Source organism: Balaenoptera acutorostrata, chromosome 1 (assembly GCF_949987535.1).
Source record: "Balaenoptera acutorostrata chromosome 1, mBalAcu1.1, whole genome shotgun sequence".
Lineage (NCBI taxonomy): Eukaryota > Metazoa > Chordata > Mammalia > Artiodactyla > Balaenopteridae > Balaenoptera > Balaenoptera acutorostrata.
This window is the reverse complement of record NC_080064.1, coordinates 198,376,054-198,395,651: the sequence shown is the minus strand read 5'-3', so window position 1 is coordinate 198,395,651 and position 19,598 is coordinate 198,376,054. Positions and strand designations below refer to the sequence as shown.

General features: G+C 48.7%; 2 protein-coding genes across 5 annotated transcripts; both read left to right on the top strand.

Moving 5' to 3' along the window:
* The first annotated feature begins 1,789 nt into the window (after nucleotides 1–1,789).
* On the top strand, nucleotides 1,790–5,754 carry LOC130705713 (alpha-1,3-mannosyl-glycoprotein 4-beta-N-acetylglucosaminyltransferase-like protein MGAT4E). Its single transcript, XM_057534136.1, has 4 exons — nucleotides 1,790–1,797; nucleotides 2,512–2,641; nucleotides 3,890–4,049; nucleotides 4,610–5,754. The coding sequence occupies exons 1-4, from the start codon at nucleotides 1,790–1,792 to the stop codon at nucleotides 5,752–5,754; spliced, it is 1,443 nt and encodes a 480-aa protein (XP_057390119.1).
* A 7,207-nt stretch (nucleotides 5,755–12,961) lies between these two features.
* Nucleotides 12,962–18,098, top strand: LOC103008068 (NADH-cytochrome b5 reductase 1). Of its 4 annotated transcripts, none has more exons than XM_007182678.3 (9): nucleotides 12,962–13,039; nucleotides 13,346–13,495; nucleotides 13,610–13,682; nucleotides 14,201–14,307; nucleotides 14,548–14,677; nucleotides 15,342–15,425; nucleotides 16,303–16,388; nucleotides 16,864–16,963; nucleotides 17,294–18,098. In XM_007182678.3, exons 1-9 carry the CDS (start codon nucleotides 13,022–13,024, stop codon nucleotides 17,464–17,466), a joined length of 921 nt encoding a protein of 306 aa, XP_007182740.1. In that variant the 5' UTR covers nucleotides 12,962–13,021; the 3' UTR covers nucleotides 17,467–18,098. The 4 variants fall into 4 exon arrangements, with proteins under 4 accessions (XP_007182740.1, XP_057390315.1, XP_007182739.1 ...); XM_057534332.1 differs by having other exon boundaries at nucleotides 17,198–18,098; XM_007182677.2 differs by having other exon boundaries at nucleotides 12,972–13,102.
* The last annotated feature ends 1,500 nt before the right edge of the window (nucleotides 18,099–19,598 follow it).

Genomic DNA, 19,598 nt, shown 5'->3' with positions numbered 1-19,598 from the left:
TTTTAGTTCAAAAAGTTATGCCCTGGGCTTCCCTGGTGGCGCAGTGGTTGGGAGTCTGCCTGCCGATGCAGGGGACGTGGGTTCGAGCCCTGGTCTGGGAAGATCCCACATGCCACGGAGCAACTGGACCCATGAGCCACAATTGCTGAGCCTGCGCATCTGGAGCCTGTGCCCCGCAACAAGAGAGGCCGCGATAGTGAGAGGCCCGCGCACCGCAATGAAGAGTGGCCCCTGCTTGCCACAACTAGAGAAAGCCCTCGCACAGAGGCGAAAACCCAACACAGCCATAAATAAATAAAATAAATCAAAAAAAAAAAGTTATGCCCTGTTAGAAGGCTACAGTTTTTAGGTAGATGGCCTTGTCAAAACAACACTATTATGGATAAAGAAAATGTGATAAAGAAATAGATAAATAGATAGATACATACATACATACGTACAATGGAATACTATTTGGCCATAAAAAGAAGGAAATCCTGCCATTTGTGACAAGGACAGAGGGCACCTTGAGGGCACTATATTAAATGAAATAGACAGAGAAAAACAAATTCTGTACGATCTCACATGTGTGTGAAATCTAGAAATAAATAAATAACAGTCACAGAAGCGATCAGACTTGTGGTTGCCAGAGGCGGTGGGGGAGGGAGAACGGATTGGAGGAAGGTGATCAAAAGGTACAAACTTCCAGCTATAAGATAAATAAGTCCTGGGGGTGTGATGTACAGCGTGGGGACTGTAGTAAACTCTCTGTATAGTATATTTGAAAGTTAGTGAGAGAGTAAATCTTAAAAATTCTCATCACGGGACTTCCTGGGTGGTCCAGTGGCTAAGACTCCACACTCCCAATGCAGGGGACCTGGCTTCTTTCCCTAGATCACGCATGCCGCAACTCAGAGCCCACACACTGCAACTGAAAGATCCCGCGTGCCACAACTAAGACCCGGCGCAGCCAAATAAATAAAAATAAATAAATAAATTTTTTTTTAAACTTCTCATCACAAGGAAATTTTCTTTTCCTTTTTTTTTTGGTATCTATATGAGGAGATGAATGTTAACTTATGGTGGTAATCATTTTGCAATATATGTAAGTAAAGTTATTATTCTGAACACCTTAAACAAAACTAAATATTGATACATCAAGAGATGATGTCATCTCATTATCTTCTTTTCTCAGTAAAAGGCCAAATCTACATTTTTTTAACATCTTTATTGGCGTATAATTGCTTCACAGTGGTGTGTTAGTTTCTGCTGTATAACAAAGTGAATCAGTTATACGTACACATTTTTCCCCATATCTCCTCCCTCTTGCGTCTCCCTCCCCAAATCTACATTTTGCCTAATGCCTAGCCAAGCATGTTAGCGTGGGGAGGGGAGAGCAGAAAGAGCTAAAATATATTCTTAGTAATGAAAAAGGACAGAGAAGGAGAAGACAAGGAAACTTCAGAGGCCACCTGGGCAGTTCTGGGCCCCAGGGAGAACTGGAGATTTGAGGTCCTATTTGTGGTGACTTAGAGACCCCGCAGGCAGCCAGGCGTGACCGCAGCCCAGGAGGGAGGGGCCGGCTGGGAGCCCTCCAGGAACGAGAGGGGTCGTTCAATACCCACCTCGTCCATTTGATTCAAACTCACAGTTAATTTCCAAACTTCTGGGTTTGAGATGAAAGCCTGGAAAGCTGGCTTTCAAACGTGATCCCCCTCTACCCAGAAGCAGGTGCTTGTTGTGAAGCTGGAGTGCTGAGAAGCCCCCATTCAAGGTGAACAACGGTTGTCAAGCAGGGTCTCCTGGGAGGATGCCCAGGTTCAGCCGCCTCAGAAGAGCCCTCTGGGCCCCCATCCTGCAGCGTTAAAGTTTTTTCTCCTTGATTTCATAGAAATCCCTGCTCTCTGATAAACCCTCAAGCCACATTTTAGACAAAAAACTCCAACGGAGGTAACACTCTAAACCCTGTCAAGACGTCACATGATTAGGAATTTCCAGCCATTTTTAGGTTTCCGTCCTTCTGACCAGTCCAGGGTGGGAGAGAGACACATACTAACTAGTTTCCCTTTGTTTCTCTGACTTGATTCATAACCTCATAATCTGCCAACCATAATCCTGGGAAGGACCAGACACAAAAGTAAGTGGGAACCAACAGACAAGACCCAATTTAGTGGCCAGTAACACCCAAGTGGAGACTCTGGCTTGAGTTTAAGGTCTGAGGTTGATTAATACCGAACCCTTGCTTTCCTCTTCTTGGTGACACATCCTTCTGGCTGGGTCTCTGCTCCAAGAGTGGGTAAGTGACAGAAGCTGCTCCAGTCTCACCTGGAAGCCCAGACGGGAGGTGAGGAAGGTGGAGGCCGAACAGAACCAACCTTCCTGGCCTTTGTCTTCCCTGAGGGGGCTACATGCAAGGGGGAGGTCGACGTCGGTGGGAAAGGCTAGGGAAGTCGTTTGGCAGTGGCGTCGGGGAGGAGGGGGGAAGGAAGTGGGAGCAGAGAACGCAGCACCACACCTGCCACGTCCCTGCAGAGCTGCTCGGGGCCCCGGCAGCACGCATCACTGCCTGTGGAGATACATCACAGTTGCCGTGACCTTGATCCTCCTGAGCTTCTTCCTCCAAGAGAAAAATGAAGAGCATCTTAAGTACAGTTTATTGTTGGTGAGTCCCTGAGGCTGAGCTTGGACCACTTGTCAATCCTTCAGTGGGGGGGAAGTTTCTCCAGTTATGCAAACACTCTAAAATCACTGTGGAAGTTCTAAGAAGAAAGCTCTTGAAAAATCAGGAGAGGGTCAGAGAAAAGATAAATGTTGGACCAGCCTTGAAATACGTATAAGGTTTGAGTAAAGGCGAGGAGGGAGGGAGGGCAGAGAGCTGCCAGGACACCTGTGGGGGGCGGGTGGGGTGCTCGGGGGTGTCCCTCTCCAGAGCCGGAGTCGTCATCCCTCCCGTCCTCACACAGGGACAGGCACTCAGGGCCCCGAAGTAACTCCTCCCCAATGTATAATACACCACCTGCCTGTGGAGGACACCAGCCCAGCACAGGTCACGCGGGTCCTAGAGCCCACGCTTCTCTGAAATTTCTGAAATTTTTGTAGCTGTGAAAGCTAGAGGATGCTTATAATCTGTCATTATTGCTGTTGGATTAGGAGCAGTTTGTGGGGAGGCACAGGGAGCCTGGGAAGGCAGGTGAACTGGGGGGTGACCCGCAGGCGGGTTTCAAAGGCAGCACCAGGCTCAAGCCCCAGGCTCAGGATTCACAGGTCACATGTCCTTGGGTACACTGTCACTGTAGGAAGTCTTCTGCTAACTTGCTGAATTCATCTGCAAAACGTAAATGCAGGTTGTGCTTGCCTTCTGGCATCAGATGCAACCGTGACCCCTTCACGTGTTTGCGTATGAAATCGGCATGGAAGCTCGGGACCAGAGGATCCTTCTCAGACCAGCCAGAGCTTAGCATAAGGCAGGTGTGGGAAGGTGGTTCAGAAATGTGTGTGTGGTCAGAACTGGGCGAAAGAAAGGCCTTTAGAGCTGAGGACTGGGCCAGGCACTGCCTTCAGTGTCTGTCCCACAGCCCAGCACAGTCTGCACCGAGTTAGATGACATCTGCCAGCCCGAGAGTGGAGTAGAGGGAGATGTGGGCCCCGGTGCGGGCCGACAAGTCCTCACTCAACATAAGCCCGGGACCTTCCCGCAGGCATTCCGCACAGAACTGGGGGCCCCTCCCCTGACTCCAGGGCCCAGCACCCCTTTAAGAAAGCCCTGCGTGTTCCCGTGATGAGGGGGGGATAGTGGTTGACCACATCCAGGGGCTTGCCTGGCCTGTCCTGAAAGGGGAACCTGACCCTCAGTTGACTCCAGGGATCTAAGGAAAAAGCTCAGGGGTGATGCTTATCTTCCTCTAAGCAGGAGGAAAAGAAGAAAATACTGGGGCAGCTCAACCAGGAGCAAATCAGCTCCAAAATCAAGAACCATCTGGAGGCCTTCAAGGACATGCAGAAAACCTCCCCTTTGCTCCGACATGCCAAGTACAAATTCCTGGCTGGAGCCCCTCCCCGGGAAAAGAGAAGTGGCAGGCAGGCATTGGTCAGACTGGCAGAAGGTAGACGAGGTACATATTCCAAGCAGGGAGAGGAAGGTGGGTGGAAGGGGAGGGCGCTCTGAGGCAGGGCCCCCGCGGGACAGGCCCCTCAGGGAAGGGGGACCGGCTGGGAGAGGACCCCTGCGGGGGCAGCGCGGGGAAGCCTGGACAGAGGGGGCGGAGGGTGGTGGTGCAGACCCCTGGGCTCCAGGTCTACCCGGGTCCCTGGAGAGCCTCCAGCCCAGGTCTGGTTGATCCATGGCCACTGAGAGAACTCTGAGGTCAAGGCCAGCAAACTCTCCTTTGGTATCTGGCAGCCTCTCCCCTCAGAGGGAGGCTTGTCCTTCATAAGGACCCCCCAACAGCCTTTCACGGCAGTGATGAGATAAAACCACGTCCCTGCTTCTGTCCAGAGGTCAACTGCCCCGGGGAGAGGACGTGTGAGCTTGTCTCGGGTATTGGGTACTGACTGTAAGGGGCAGCCGTGTGGGGAGAGAGCCGGGGCCTCCCCACCCTCTCGAAGTGCGGACGGCCCCTCCGCCCCCCAGAGCTGCTGACAGTGGGCGTCTCCTCAGCGCAGCAGCCCCACGGGAGCCGCCTCCGGAACACCCTGCGGCCCCTGTTCCAGGCATCCTCGGGACCCGAGCCGGAGTGCATCGTGGTGCTGGCCTCCCTGTCCGACTCTGACCCTGAATGGCTCAGCCAGACGGCTGCCAATATCTCCGACCTCTTCCGAGCGCACACTGAGGCCCAGCAGCTGCTCGCGGTCCGTGGCCGGCCTGGCGGCCCCCCTGTCCCGGGCGGTCTGCACAACGCCAGCCACTCCTCCCCCTGCGAGGCCCCGTACTCCAGGCAGAAGGCGGACTACGCCCTCCTCATGCACTTCGCTGCGAACCTCTCCGAAAACTTTCTGATGCTGGAAGACTGGGTTCACTGTGTCCCCAGGTTTATCTCTACCGTCTACTGGGCACTGTCAGCCTGGAAAGAGCTACCTTGGGTGACCCTGGAGTTCTCCAGCCTGAGCTTCTCTGGGCAAGTTTCCCACTCCAGCGATCTCCCCCGCTTGACCTCTCTCTTCCTCCTTTTCCACAAGGACACTCCTACTCACTTGCTTCTCTCTGAATTCCGTCTTCTCCTGGCCCAGAACGTTCCAGTTCGTTTCGGTTCCTCAGCCGTCTACCACATGGGCAGTGATTCTGTGCTCGAGAACACGTGCTTTCCTGCAGAGAAGGGAAAGGTCTTTGGTGAACGAGACAACGTCACCGCCAGTGTCCGCACGGACATGGTGACGGTGCTGAACGATGTCCCCCAGTGCGCCTACACTCTGAACAAGGAGAGCTTCACCACCCTTAGTCCTGTCAAAGTCAACCACCTGACAGTGGTCCTGGAGAAGCCACAGAAAGTCATCCGGATAGAGGTGCTGACAGGGTCTGGCAAACAAAGGCAGTACAAGGAGGAGCAAGGGCAAGTGGAACTGGGCTACGGCCCCTTGGAGGATTTCAAAGGCTGTGCTCGCTACATGCTGCTAGGTCCAATGGTGGCAGGACATTTGGACCAGATGGTGTCTTATGAGGAAGGCTCCGTGGAGGAGCTGAGTTGCATACGGCTGCTGGTGCTAGCACCTCAAGAGTCCTGGCTCCTCATCAGGCAGATCAAAGCCTGGATCACCGAGGATGAGGAAGAGGAGAGTTAGCCAGCACACCGCCAATCCGGGAAGGACGGGGCTGGGGAATGGAATCTACGTGGTTGGCAAGAAATAAAGCTAGAAATTGATGGAGGCCTGCTCACTCTGAGTTGGGTGACCACGTAATTTGTTGTTCTAACTGGGACACTCTTGAGAGTGAGAGCAAAAAGAAGCACTATTCGAAACGACACTAGACAACAGATATAAACCAGGATGGTCCCAGGCAAGCCGAGATGTATGGTCACCCTAATTCTGGTTTTTGTAGGCTGCTTAAGAGAGCGGACACAGTCTGATGAGGGGCACAAACAAGACAATACACTTCCACCTCCCAAGGGCCAGTGAGAGGGAAGGAGTCACTGTGAACTGCCTTGATTTTTATCTACACACAAGTATAACATCCTAGGGTCTTTGCAGGAAGGAGCTGCCGCCCTATCTGGAACTGCCACAGTCTTGACAGCACCATGATCGTGGAGGTGGGACTGCCTTTGCCTCACATTGACACACCTGTCTCAGTCTGTTCGGGCTCTTATAACAGGATGCCACAGTCTGGGTGGCTCGTAAACAACAGAACTTTATTCCTCACCGTTCTGGAGGCTGGGAGTCCAAAATCAAGGTGCTGGCAGATTCAGTGTCTGGGGAGAGCTCACATCCTGGTTCATAGACGGCCGTCTTTCTGCTGCGCCCTCACGTGTGTACCTCACAAGGGGGTGAGAGGGCTCTCTCGTTTTTATGAGGGCAGAAATCCCACTCACAAGGGCTCCTCCCTCAAGCCCTAATCACCTCCCAAAGGCTCCACCTTCTAATACCATCAACTAGGGGGTTAGGGTTTCAATGTATGAATTCCGTGGGGACACATTTAGACCACAGGAAGACCCAAACCTCCAATGTGTCAAGGTTAAGACCTTGCTGGAGGAAAGTTTGCTTAGCTGGGATTCAGGAATAGACATTTCAAGTAGTTGTGAATCCCCTAGAACTGTGTGCAAAATTTGGTATGAATTCATATGTGCATTTTTCTAAGGAGAGGATACTTTGCTTCCATCAGAGCATTGAAATGTTCCATATCTGCCTCAAAAAGTTAAGAATAGCTAAACCAGCAGCTATAACCTTCTTGAGGGAAGAAACCATATGTAACTTAGAACAGAAATCCTTCTATTTCCACTGAAAAAATGAGTTGGTATTACATATTCCTTCGTGTATCTATTCAGCAAATATTCGGATGCAAACTTAAGGTTAAGTGCTGTTAACGGTAATATGAATAATAAGATGAACCAAACATGGATGACATCAACAAAGGACATAACACAAAAATCAGTAATTAAAATTAAATGTGATATCGGTTCTGATTCTCTCTAATTTGATGATTGAAATTGATGAACCCAATAAAAACATAAATGAGGGGACTTCCCTGGTGGCATAGTGGATAAGACTCCACGCTCCCAATACAGGGGGCCCGGGTTCGATCCCTGATCAGGGAACTAGATCCCACATGCATGCCGCAACTAAGGAGCCTGCCTGCCAAAACTAAGACCTGGTGCAACCAAATAAATAAATAAATAAATATTTTTAAAAAACAACAACAACATAAATGAGGAGGTTTGTAGTTTTTTTTGGTTTTGAAATATTTCCTAAATTTAAACTTATGAAAAAAATCTTTGAATGTAACTAATTGTCTCTCACTAGGATATTTATTCTCCCATTTCATTAGAAACAGAATAACATCATGGGATACCATGTATACATCTAAGAAAGATAAAAATTCCCATGTTCCATGCATTTTGTCTTGACCAGTAAAATGAAAGCAAAGTCTTAGGGTGAGGTTTCCATTTAAAAATTCCAATAAGGGCTTTTTCAGCTGACAAAAACCTGTTTTGCATTGGCCTGGTAATTCTTCTTTACCTTGTTATTTTGCTATGGCTCTCAGTCAGATGCTATGTATATTTTGTTCAGCTGTTCTAGTTGTCTTCACTAAGAAGTTTCAAATTACCTAGATTGCTATTATAAAAACACTTTTATGTACGACTTGAAAAGATCTTCAAGACACAACCATTAAATGAAAACACTCAGGCTTCAATACAGTAGATTCACTACAAAATTATTAGTTAATGCAAAAAAAATCTACACATTTCTATTCCGTGTAATTACAAATAAAGAAACTACAGAAGATTCTGTTACTGGTGGTTTGTCTGACTATGAACCCTATAAAAACTCTCCTGATTAAAACAACTAAATATGCTACACATAACGCTTAAAAGCCGTTGTTATGTGTATCACTGGAATGAAAACAATATGAGAAATTCTCAGAGACCAAAAAATTAAACAAAAGTAGGACTCCAGATAGGTAAATAAGGACTGAAGCTGGCTTTTGCCCTGAGGGAATTAGTCAAGTGCCTGGGACACTGGGCTGAGCGGGGTGCAAGGGACGGGAAAAGGTCAGGATAACCTAGGATTTCAAGATATGGGAGACAACCACGTAAAGCCGCAACAGCAAGGGCTGCACACTCAACAGAGAGAACTAGGGAAAAATACACACCACTAAATGGGACAGAAACAAAATCTACTAGAGGGGAAAATATCTCCCCTGATATTCCCAAACACAAGCCGTCCCTTGTGTAGATTTGCAGCCACCTGAATCAACACTACGAGGTGATCTCAAAAATCTCCAGCCAAGATAATATTTTAAATTGGCCACCACTCAAGTTGGTAATTTCCCCCAAGATGCCTGGAAAAGGCAAATGCAAATCTTTTGAAGAATTTAGGACTCAAAGAATCCTCACAAAGTTCTAAAGAATAGAAACTCATAGTTAAAAAAAAAAATCGCAAAACACACAAGGAAATAAGACACCATAGTGAGAACCAGAAGGAAAAAAATCATTATTGTATTAACTTCAAATATTAGGTAAAAATATTCACTTTAAATTTCCAGGATAACTCCAAAGGCTAGAAATAGTGTTTACTGCCAAAACCAGAGAGAGGGAGAGAAAAAAAAAAAAGTAATGAGAAAGAAAAGAAAAACTCAACCAGGTCTCCTAAAAGGCAATAAGAGAGGGAAAAAAAAGAAAAGTAGAAGATACTTGATGTAATAGCATAAATTCATAAATATAAATATTACCTGATAGATGAAAATGAACCAAACTCATTAGCTAAAAAAGATTGTCTTAATTTTTAAAAATATACAGCTTTTCCTATTTATAAGAGGCTTACCTGAAACCTAATAACAGAAAAGCTGGAAGAAACAGCATGGAAAAAAGATATACCTGGCTAATACAACTAAAATAAACGATATCCGACAAGACAGACATTAAGGGGAAAAGAAAAAGAAGCATCACCAGAGATAAAGAAGATCAAGACATATCTTAGGGGTTGTTTGATGAAAGATGAACCTGATGACGGAGCTAAAACAATGTATTTAACTGTAGACTTTACCTCAAGGAGACAAAATTAGTATTAACAAAATACCCAAGGAGAAATTGCTAAATTCACCATCATAGTGGGAGATTCTAACATAGCTCAGTAACTGATAGATCTACAATACTCTCCCCAGCCAAAAAACAAAATTAGTAAGGTTGGAATACAATCAGCCAGCTTGACCCAATGGGCACATATAGAACATTGCATCCTTTATAATTTTTTTAAAGGCATACATGGAACATACATGAAAATTGACCAGGCAGCATCTCAACAAGTCCCAAAGAATTGAAGTGGCACCCCAAGTTCACTGACAACAATACAATTAGCTTCTAACCTACCTGGTTTCTAAATTAATGATAAAAAGAAAGATTTTTAAACCCATATTTTTTGGCATACACACATATTTCTAAATAATTCATAAGCTAAAGAAAAATCACAATGGAAGTTAGAAAATATTTAGAACTGAACCATAATGGAATTACTAATAGGAAAAGTTGGGTCATGCAGTTAATCCTGTTCTTGAAGGAAATTTATAGCCTTAAGTGAAAATAAGTGAGACTATAAATTATAAAATAAACAAGACTGAAAATTAAAAAGGTAAGCACTCATCATAAGAATTTAGTAAACTAGAAGAAACAAAAAACAATGAAAATATAAGGAAAGAAATCTTCAATATAGGCCGAATTTAATGTCATATGAAGAAACATCATGAAGAGAAAGAAATGGCAAGCCACGCAGTGGGAGGAGTATTGTAGTACATGGAACAAAGAATGTCCACCCAGAAATGTATAAAGAACTAGTACAGATGAATGAGAAAAAGACAGGCAACCCAGTGGGCCAAAAACTTCAACAAGGAACTTTGCAAAAGAGGAAGTGTTTCAAAAGGAGCTCATCTCATTTCTCCTCAGGAAACTGCAAATAAAAATTAAAATGGCTAAAATTAAAAAGACTGAAGCACCACATATTAGAAAGGATGTATCAGAGAACAAGGATTGGTAAACTATGGCCCATGGACCAAACACAGCCCACCGACTGCTTTGCAAACACAGCTGTATCGGAGCACAGCTGTGATCACCTGTCTATACATTGTCTAGGACCACTTTCATGCTGCAAGGCCAGAGTTGAATAGCAGCGACAGAGGCTGTATAGTTCACAAAATCTAGACTATTTACTGTCTGACCCTTTACAGAAAATATTTATGAACTTCTGATGTAGAAAAGCAAGACTTCTCATCACTACTGGTGGAAGTGCAAATCGGCCCAATCACTTTAGGAAACTGTTTGCAGAATCCACTGAATCAAATATCGTGCACCTGACGATGGGGTAATCCCATTCCTGGATAAACACTCATCCAAGTACCTGTGCCCCAGGAGACATGTACGACAATGTATACAGGAGCATTATTTGTAACGGTCACAAATTGGAGGCAACCCAAACGAACGTCAGTAGTAGACCGGGTAAATAAATTTGATCTAATCATACAACGGAACACTACTCAGCAATGAAAATGAATAAACTACTATCACAACAATACGGATAAATCTCACAAACATAACGCAAAAAAGAAGCTAGATACAAAAGACCACATACTGTACGATCCCATTTATATAAATTCCTAAAAGAGGCAAAACTAACAGTCACCTCCACATTATTTGAGGCCAAAACCCAAGTCTTACCTACCGTGGAAGTTTCTCCCTCCAGTCACTTTGCTCAAAGGAGAAGCCGAGCAGAAAGTCACCTAAGAGAAAAATCAATGGGACACAGAGACAATCAATGTCCTTCAGAGTCACATATTTAGTTGTTTTAATCAGGAGAGTTTTTATAGTGTTCATAGTCAGACAAACCATCAGTAACAGAATCTTCTGTAGTTTCTTTATTTGTAATTACACTGAATAGAAATGTGTAGATTTTTTTGCATTAACTAATAATTTTGTAGTGAATCTACTGTATTGAAGCCTGAGTATTTTCATTTAATGGTTGTGTCTTGAAGATCTTTTCAAGTCGTACATAAAAGTTTTTTATAATAGCAATCTAGGTAATTTGAAACTTCTTAGTGAAGACAACTAGAACAGCTGAACAAAATATACATAGCATCTGACTGAGAGCCATAGCAAAATAACAAGGTAAAGAAGAATTACCAGGCCAATGCAAAACAGGTTTTTGTCAGCTGAAAAAGCCCTTATTGGAATTTTTAAATGGAAACCTCACCCTAAGACTTTGCTTTCATTTTACTGGTCAACACAAAATGCATGGAACATGGGAATTTTTATCTTTCTTAGATGTATACATGACAGAGAAGGGTGGTTGTCTCAGGAGGCTGGAATTAGGAGGCTCTTCTGTGCCTGGAGCTTCACCACGCATTGTCCAGTCTGGTGAAGACCATTCTGAGCTGGCCTGGAACATGGCTGGATGGTGGCGGATGGGGCCCCGTGCAGGCCTGGGCAGGAATCAGGTGACTTCTCTGGTGGGCAGGCTGGAGGTCAGTGCTCGTCACCTGAACAGTGTCCTTTGGGTCGCTTGGGGGTGCCTCTCTGTGTCCAAATCCAGACTGGAGAGTCTGGACGGCCTCCCAGAACAGTCTCCGAGTACTTTTCTGTGGGTCTGTAAGGGGCTGCGTATCAGCTTATTTGAGGGATTTTGGCAATCCTGGATGAGGATCTACTACCTGTTTTCGTAAGTAAAATTTTATTAGAAAGTAGTGACTTTTATTCATTTACGTATTATCTATGGCTGCTTTCATGCTACAACAGCAAAGCAGAATAATTGCTACACAGACCGTATGCCACCAAAATATTTACCATCTGACCCAAACAGAAAAAGGTTGCCAACTCAGACACACACAGCGAAGACCATGTGAACGCACAGTGAGGAGAAGATGGGCATCTATAGGCTAGGGAGAGAGGCCTTCAGGAGAAATCAAGAGCAAATGTCAACCCGGCTGGGAACTGGGTATGAGAGGGAATGGGCATCTCGGCCGATGTGTAGCTCCTGGCCCTCAGCATCTGTTACTGTCGCCTCCTGTCCCCTGCCTCTGCTGCCAGCAGGGCTCAGCTCGAATCTCTAACCGAGCATCAGCACTGTCTGCAGAGAGTCATTGTAGCAGCTGATATCTGTTGAGTGTTTTGTTCTATGACAGGCCACATGCTAAGCACATTACATGTCTTATAGCACTTACCTATCTGTAGACAGGAGTCAGAAAGAAGTTGAGGAAGTCGTCCAGGTTCTGATTCAGTCCAGTCTGCCCCCAAAGCCAGGTCTTTGGCCCCGGGGGCTGGAGAACCCAGATCCAGATGAGAAGCTTGATCTGGACCCAAAAGGAGCTCCTGAATGAGCCTGATGGCATGAGGGCCTGGCCATGTGAGCAAAACCAGTCACGGAAGCAGGAAATGAAGATGCCACTGTCATTCCTGAGGAGACTTGGCGAGGCTGTGAATCCTCTGGTTGAAAGTCTGCCTTTTGAAGAACTAACGTGACTACACAATGATCAGTTTCAGGCCCTCCTGCTCTACTTTGAGCCTGTCTCTCTCTGAACGCCAGATTCCTCCCTGCTAAGCAATTTGCAGACTTGGAGATTTCCAGTTCCAGCTTGGTGTGGTTCTACGTTTGACAGGACTCTCTCCCTGTTCGAGGCTAAGCGGTCTAAGTAGCAGGGACAGAAGTCTGCGGAGGAGGGTCTGGAGCTGCAGCCCCTCCTTGTAGGAGTACCTGGGAGCCGAGTCCGGAGGAAAGAGGTGGGGCGCGGAGTGACTTCGCCCCTACCGGGCCCCGCCCAGTCAGGCCCCGCCCCCTACAGGCCCCGCCTCCTGCCCGCCCCGCGGCGCATTGTGGGATCTGGGCGCTGGCTGCGAGGTGGAGGACGCGGCTATTGATGATGGGGTTGCAGCCGGTGAGACCCTCGCTCCGTATGCCGCACCAGGGGACTCCGCCCCTTATGGTTCCCGGCACTCAGGTCCGGACCAGCGGCTCTCACCGCCGACCCCGCCCCGCAGGGCTTTACACCCGCCCTGGATGCCGGGGTCCCGGTACCGCACGCTCGGGCTGGGGACCCCACCCAGGCTGCCCCCTGAGCTCGGCTTGCTCCTGCGCCGGAGTTCGGGGTCGCCACCCGGGGGGCAGGTCGTAGGGGCCCGTCACCGCCCACGCCCTGGGCTCTTCCCCAGCGCGACCGTCACGCTGCCCCCTCTGCCCGCAGAGCCCAGTCCTGCTGGCCTCCCTGGGGGTGGGGCTGCTGACTCTGCTCGGCCTGGCTCTGGGCTCCTACCTGGTGCGGAGGTCCCGCCGGCCGCGGATCACGCTCCTGGACCCCAATGAGAAGTACCTGCTGCGACTGCTAGACAAGACAGTGAGTTGTGGAGTAGCGGAGGGGAGCGGAGTTCCGCTCGGCTGTGGTTGGGAGGCCCCGGGGAGTTGGCGACACCAGACCTGCCTGGTGAGACGCTTGTCATCCATCCTCCAGACCGTGAACCACAACACCAAGAGGTTCCGCTTTGCCCTGCCCACCGCCCACCACGTTCTGGGGCTGCCTGTGGGTAAGAACTGTGGCGTGGGCTCCTTTCCCTGGTACTCTAATAGGGTGATCCCCCTTCTGGGGTCTCCTGAAACGCGCTGCTTCAGTCTAGTGCCTCCCCACTCCATCACCCTTTCCCCACCAGGCTGCGTATCCTCCAGGCTGTGAGGTGCCCTGGGCCACTCTAGGGTGTGGCTTCTGTGCCCCTAGATATCTTCGGCACTCAGCAGTCCTCCCTCCTTCCTGCAGGATTTGCTCATATGCCCACTGAGTAAGCACTAATCTTTTCCCCATTGCCCAGACCCTCAACTCACTACTAAGGTCCTGGCAGTCATTGATAAGAATCTCAGCAGATGGGAGTTTATGAGGGATCCAGCTGGGGGCTCAAAGGGGTGAATCCTCCCTGCCTGGTAGCTCACTGGGGCCCCAGCACGGAGCAAGACGCTTCTGTCCTCTCAAACCTCCCAGATTATTTTGAAAGGTAACAGGAATGCAGCACCTCCACAGGAGCCCTTATGTAGCTCTGCACATGGTCCCCAGGCAAACATGTCTACCTCTCTGCCCGGATCGATGGCAGCCTGGTCATCAGGCCGTACACTCCCATCACCAGCGATGAGGACCAAGGCTATGTGGATCTTGTCATCAAGGTAAGAAGGTAGGAAGGAGCCCCAGGCGCCCCTTATCCTCCTCCCTCTGGGATCTGTAGAAACTTCCAAGATGTGTTGATAGGAGGAGATGCGTGTCCTTTGTGGACAGGAAGAAAGTATGTGGACTGGGAAGAGAGAGCATGTGTGTCACCCCTGCCCTGCTTCAGGCAGATTCAGCCAACAGGGGTCTCAGAAACCAGGGACATTCCAAACAAAGTACTTTCCATTGTGTCTTACCAGGTCTACCTGAAGGGTGTGCACCCCAGATTTCCTGAGGGGGGAAAGATGTCTCAGTACCTGGATAGCCTGAAGACTGGGGACGTGGTGGAGTTTCGGGGGCCAAGTGGGTTGCTCACTTACGCTGGGAAAGGTAATGGCCTAGCTCCCACGTCTCCGGTGCCCGGCGTCCTCTCCACACAGTGTGGTTCTGTGTGTCCATGTGTGTGTGCTCACGCGGGTAAGGGCCAGCTGCCCCTCCTGTAAACACAGCCCTGACGTTATAGAAAGGCGTGTTCCTCAGCCCCTCTTGACACAGGGATCAGTTCCGGTGAATTCACCCACCGTGACAGCCCTCGACATGACTAATGCAAACGCACGGGCCTCTCTTTCTCTCCCTCAGAGAGTCGCCCCTCAGGCCGAGCTGTGCAGAGAGCCAGAGATGCGTTCAGCCCTTCCAGTGGGAACAGCTGGGTGCATTAGCAAGCCTGGGAGCTGCTCTGTGCCACTTGGGAAAATAGATTCACACGTGGCCTCATGCCTGTCGCCCTGAGCAGGGAGTGACCCTCTATGGGAGTCAGCTTATGACTCACTGTGTGTTCCTAAACTGACTTGTAGCTCATAATGTGGGACAGACAGTCCTGGCCCCATTGTCCCTCAAGTGTCTTGTTGTCAGGGCTGGCTCAACACCCAAGCTCCAGGATCAGATTCCACAGCAGCTGCAGAACTGGCCTGGGGTGTATTTTCGATTCTGCATTTGTTTTCTTAGTTCCCTGAATTGACTGTTCTTTCACCTCTCTCTCCACTGGACTTCTCAGGGATGTTTAGCATTCAGCCCAACAAAAAGTCTCCACCAGAACCGAGAGTGGCCAGGAAACTGGGAATGATTGCCGGCGGCACAGGTGCTTATCCCCTGCTCCCTCCCACCATGGTGACTGTTGCCGTGGCAGCTTCCAGGTGACCCTCAGAAGGTTTGGTAATCATGGCCAAACTTAATCAGGGGATTCCCAGCAATGCCTAGGGCTCCCCAGTTGCTACAAAACAAAATCGTAATCAGGTAGAAACCCCCAAAAATCTATTTTAACTGACAGAATGAGAGAGACAAATCATGTGGGCTCTCCCAAGACCTCACATGGAATGAATCTAATAAATTTTAGGTGAGAACAGAGAAGCAGCTAAGAATAGGACAGTCAAGAAGATAGAAAATTAACATTGGACATTTCCCTATGTTAAACACTGTGCTAGACTCTTTATACGTGTCTATGACATAGGTACAAGCCTTCCCATTTTACGGATGGGAACACGGAGAGGTTGCATCGTTTCCACATGGCAAGAGGCAGGGTTAGCGTGCAGCTCTGCTCAGTTCCAAAGCACGTGCACTTAACCTGCACGTCCAGGGCTCCAGGCATCTCAGCATTGAATCAGTAGGTACTTGCAGTCATCTGTGATACTGGAGCCTTAGCCTCCAAGGGACTTCCAGAGAGTCTTGGATTGGTTCCTTAGAAGGATTTCAGCAATATAAACTTATGTGAATTTTGAGCACATGACCACAATTCACCTACCAGATATGAATTTTAGTGAGTTTGGGGTAAAGGGCCTATCTGTCCAGAAATGTAGGTGCTGTGAAGACACAGGGGGAGCGTAGAGAATTAATTAGGACACAAAGGAAAACAGAGTGAAGGGGTGAGTAAGTAGAATTAAGATGAAAGGGTTGGGCAGCTAAGGAGCAGGGATGGGGAGGGTGGCCACCGCATCTCACCGTGGGGCATGTGTGTGCAGGAATCACCCCAATGCTGCAGCTGATCCAGGCTATCCTGAAAGACCCAGAAGATCCAACCCAGTGCTTTCTGCTTTTTGCCAACCAGGTCGTGTTCCTTTTCTCAGTCCTGGGACTTCAGAGTTACTGTGTGGGGAGAGGTGTGGTACCAACGGGCAAAACTAGCCCAGTGTCTGGCTCAGCCTCTGCCTAAGGCCTCCCTGCGGGTAGAGGGTCCTCTTCCACAATAAGGAGGACAGAGCACTGAGCCAAATTCCCTCCCTGGCCCACAAGGAAAGAAAAAAAGAAAACATTTAAGGAGTCTAGTCCTGAGTATAGAAACTTGCTCCTTGAGTCTCCGTTGTTAAATATTCTGTCTTTATTCCTTCATATTGTGTAAATAAAGGCTGTTCCCCTCTCCCTCCCCTCATCCTAACTCCCTAAAACCCTTGCTTATTCCCTAGAACTTCAGTTTTCTTTTTCTTTCCTGGTTGGAAAGTTGTTATAGCAGAGAACTTTTTATGTTGTTATGTTTAGGAACCTGAGAAGGTTCCCAAAGACTTTGCTTCTCCTCTTCATTTCAGACTGAAAAGGACATAATCTTACGGGAGGACTTGGAGGAGCTGCAGGCCCGACATCCCAACCACTTTAAGCTCTGGTTCACTCTGGATCACCCCCCAGAAGGTACCCTCCCCATTTCTGGACATCCCCAAATCAGGGCCTCGCCCGCTGGTGGGTTCTGGTTTCAGTGAAACCGACCCTGCCCGACACTGCCAAACTCTGAGCTCACAGACACAGTGGTCTCCTGGACTCTTTCCCGCGGTTCCTGTTTCCCGGGTGGGTGGCAGGGCTGGCCGTGCCGCTGAAGCAGGCTGAGGAGACCCGCCCAGCTGCCGCTACAACTCTGTACCCTCTCAGGAGCCCTTCTGGACTACCACCGCCCCACCCCGGCCCCGCACTGCACCCCGCTGCCAGCATGGACCTGGAGTGTCATTCTCTCCTCTCCCCGTGCAGATTGGGCCTACAGCAAGGGCTTTGTGTCTGCCGACATGATCCAGGAGCACCTGCCCGCCCCAGGGGACGATATGCTGCTGCTGCTCTGTGGGCCACCCCCGATGGTGCAGCTGGCCTGCCACCCCAACCTGGACAAACTGGGCTACTCGCAAAAGATGCGATTTACCTACTGAGCATCCCCTCACTGCCCTGGTCCCGCTGCCGCCATTTGCCCAGAGTCGGCCCTCAAATGCTATAAGCCCTAGATGCCCTTCCCAACAGTGTCAGCCTTTTTGTCTTTCTCCGGAGCTGGAATCTGGATGGTCCCTGCGGGAACAACATCCTTATAGCCGTGGAAGAGGGCCCAAGCCGAGTCACTCCCTGGAAGGCTCCCCAGTCTCCCTGTGATGAAACATCCAGGTCACGCTCAAGGAGCAGACTTTTCCACAGGTCAGAAAGCAGGGAGTATATACACTTGTTCCAAGACTGGCCGGTTCCTTGATGGCATCACACCCTTCTTTGTGTCTGTGGTTAAAGAGCAACCTGTTTAATGAGTTTGATTTAATATTTGGTGCTTAACCCATAGCAGACTGTGTGTGCGGTGGGGGGGTGCCGACTTAGAAAGCTAATCTTTTAGAGGCAACAGGAGAGGAGGAGATGGTTTCTTCAGACCTCAGAGAAAGGAATCTGAAATACGTGTTCGTGTGCCTGTCTCCCTCTGGCCCTGCCAAGGCTGGAGGGAAAGGGCTCCCCATGATCTAAGACTGTTACTGTGGCAGAAACCTCTGGCTTATGCAAATAAATGGGGCTAAGGCCCTTGTGTTCTACCAAAGAGGTGGTTGTGTCTGGGGTCCTTGTTTCCAAGGCTTTTCATGCCTGAGAATCTTGGGAGGAAGGGTTTCCCAGCACAGAATTTCCCCCGGGTCTTCCAAAGAACCTTTGAGCGGTTGTACCCTGTGCTGAAATGTGAGCTGCCACCAAACTCCACACTCATCTTAACAACTGTCTCAGCAGAGCCAGAAGCTCAACTTCTCCCTGGAGAACTTTTAAGGTGGAGGAAGGAGAATACAAGTGAGAGGGAAGCTTTTGGAGCCCAGGTACCCCTCACAGTGGTCCTTGGTTTGGCCACTCCTTCCCTCCTTCCTTCCCTTAGCCCTTTCTTCACTGCATTTATCCTTCAAGGTACCTGGCAAATAAGTCAAAGTATTGTCTTTCTATTTGGAAGAGAAGCCTTGTCCTTTAAAAAGTAACCTGACATCACCAGCCCTGGCCAGACTGGTTGGTGCCTGGACAGAGTTGGCCCCCAGGTACATCTGTCCTGACCGCCCTTCTCCTGCCCCAACAGCCTGGCCCAGTCCACTCCCTCCCAGCGTCACACCAGGGCCACCTCTTCAGATCTTCTGTTAGTCACACTGGAACAGAACAATGCATCAGGTCAGGAGGAAGGTTGGCATTGTTTTTCTGCATGGAACTGTATACTGCTTCCCCTGGGGCCCCTGGAAGAAAGGCTTGTGGACGCTCCCTAGGGTAGAACCATCACAAAATTGTGTTACTGGAATTCCATCAGACATGTCTTGATCAGCTGGTATGTGTGTGTACTGGGCTCTGTGAGACACACTTGGCCACCTCACCTCCAAAAAGGAGAATCTTGCCTAGGGTTGTTGGGCTCACACAGTGAAGCAGCCCAGCAAAAAGAATTTCCCACACAGAAGCTCATTCCTTGTCTCGCACGGGTTCCTGCCTTAACCACTCAATATACAAACATTAAGGACCTGCCACGTGCCAAGCACTGTGCTAGGTCCTGAGGATTCAACCATGACCAAGACTGTTCTTAGACCCCAAAACACTCATCGTCTAGAGTAAGACAGCGATAAATAATTACAACACAGTGTGGTTAATACTACAGAAGAGATACAAGGTGCAGATGGGAGGGGTTTGGAAAAGATTCTGAGAAGGAGGAAGAGAAGAAAAAAAGTTTTTTAGTTAACAGCCTCGTAGCAGGTGCTGTGCTAAATGATCATTGTGTAATTGAATCCTTATTATAATCCTGTGAGTCTGAGATTAAGGATATGCAGAAGGTCATACAGCTGGTCAGCGGCTGGCAGAGCCTGAATGTGAAGCTAGGATTGTCTCGATCCAAAGCCAAACCTAGAACTGGGAATTGTAAGTTGCTTGGATCCTTTGGCAGAGAATGGGGGCATGGGCAATCCAACAGAAGGATCAGCGTGTGCAAAAGCCTGAGGAGCAGAAGAGAAGTTCATATTTGGAGAACCAGACAAGTTCATTGAGGCCCAAATGCCAGAGGGAAAGTGGAGGAAGATGAGGC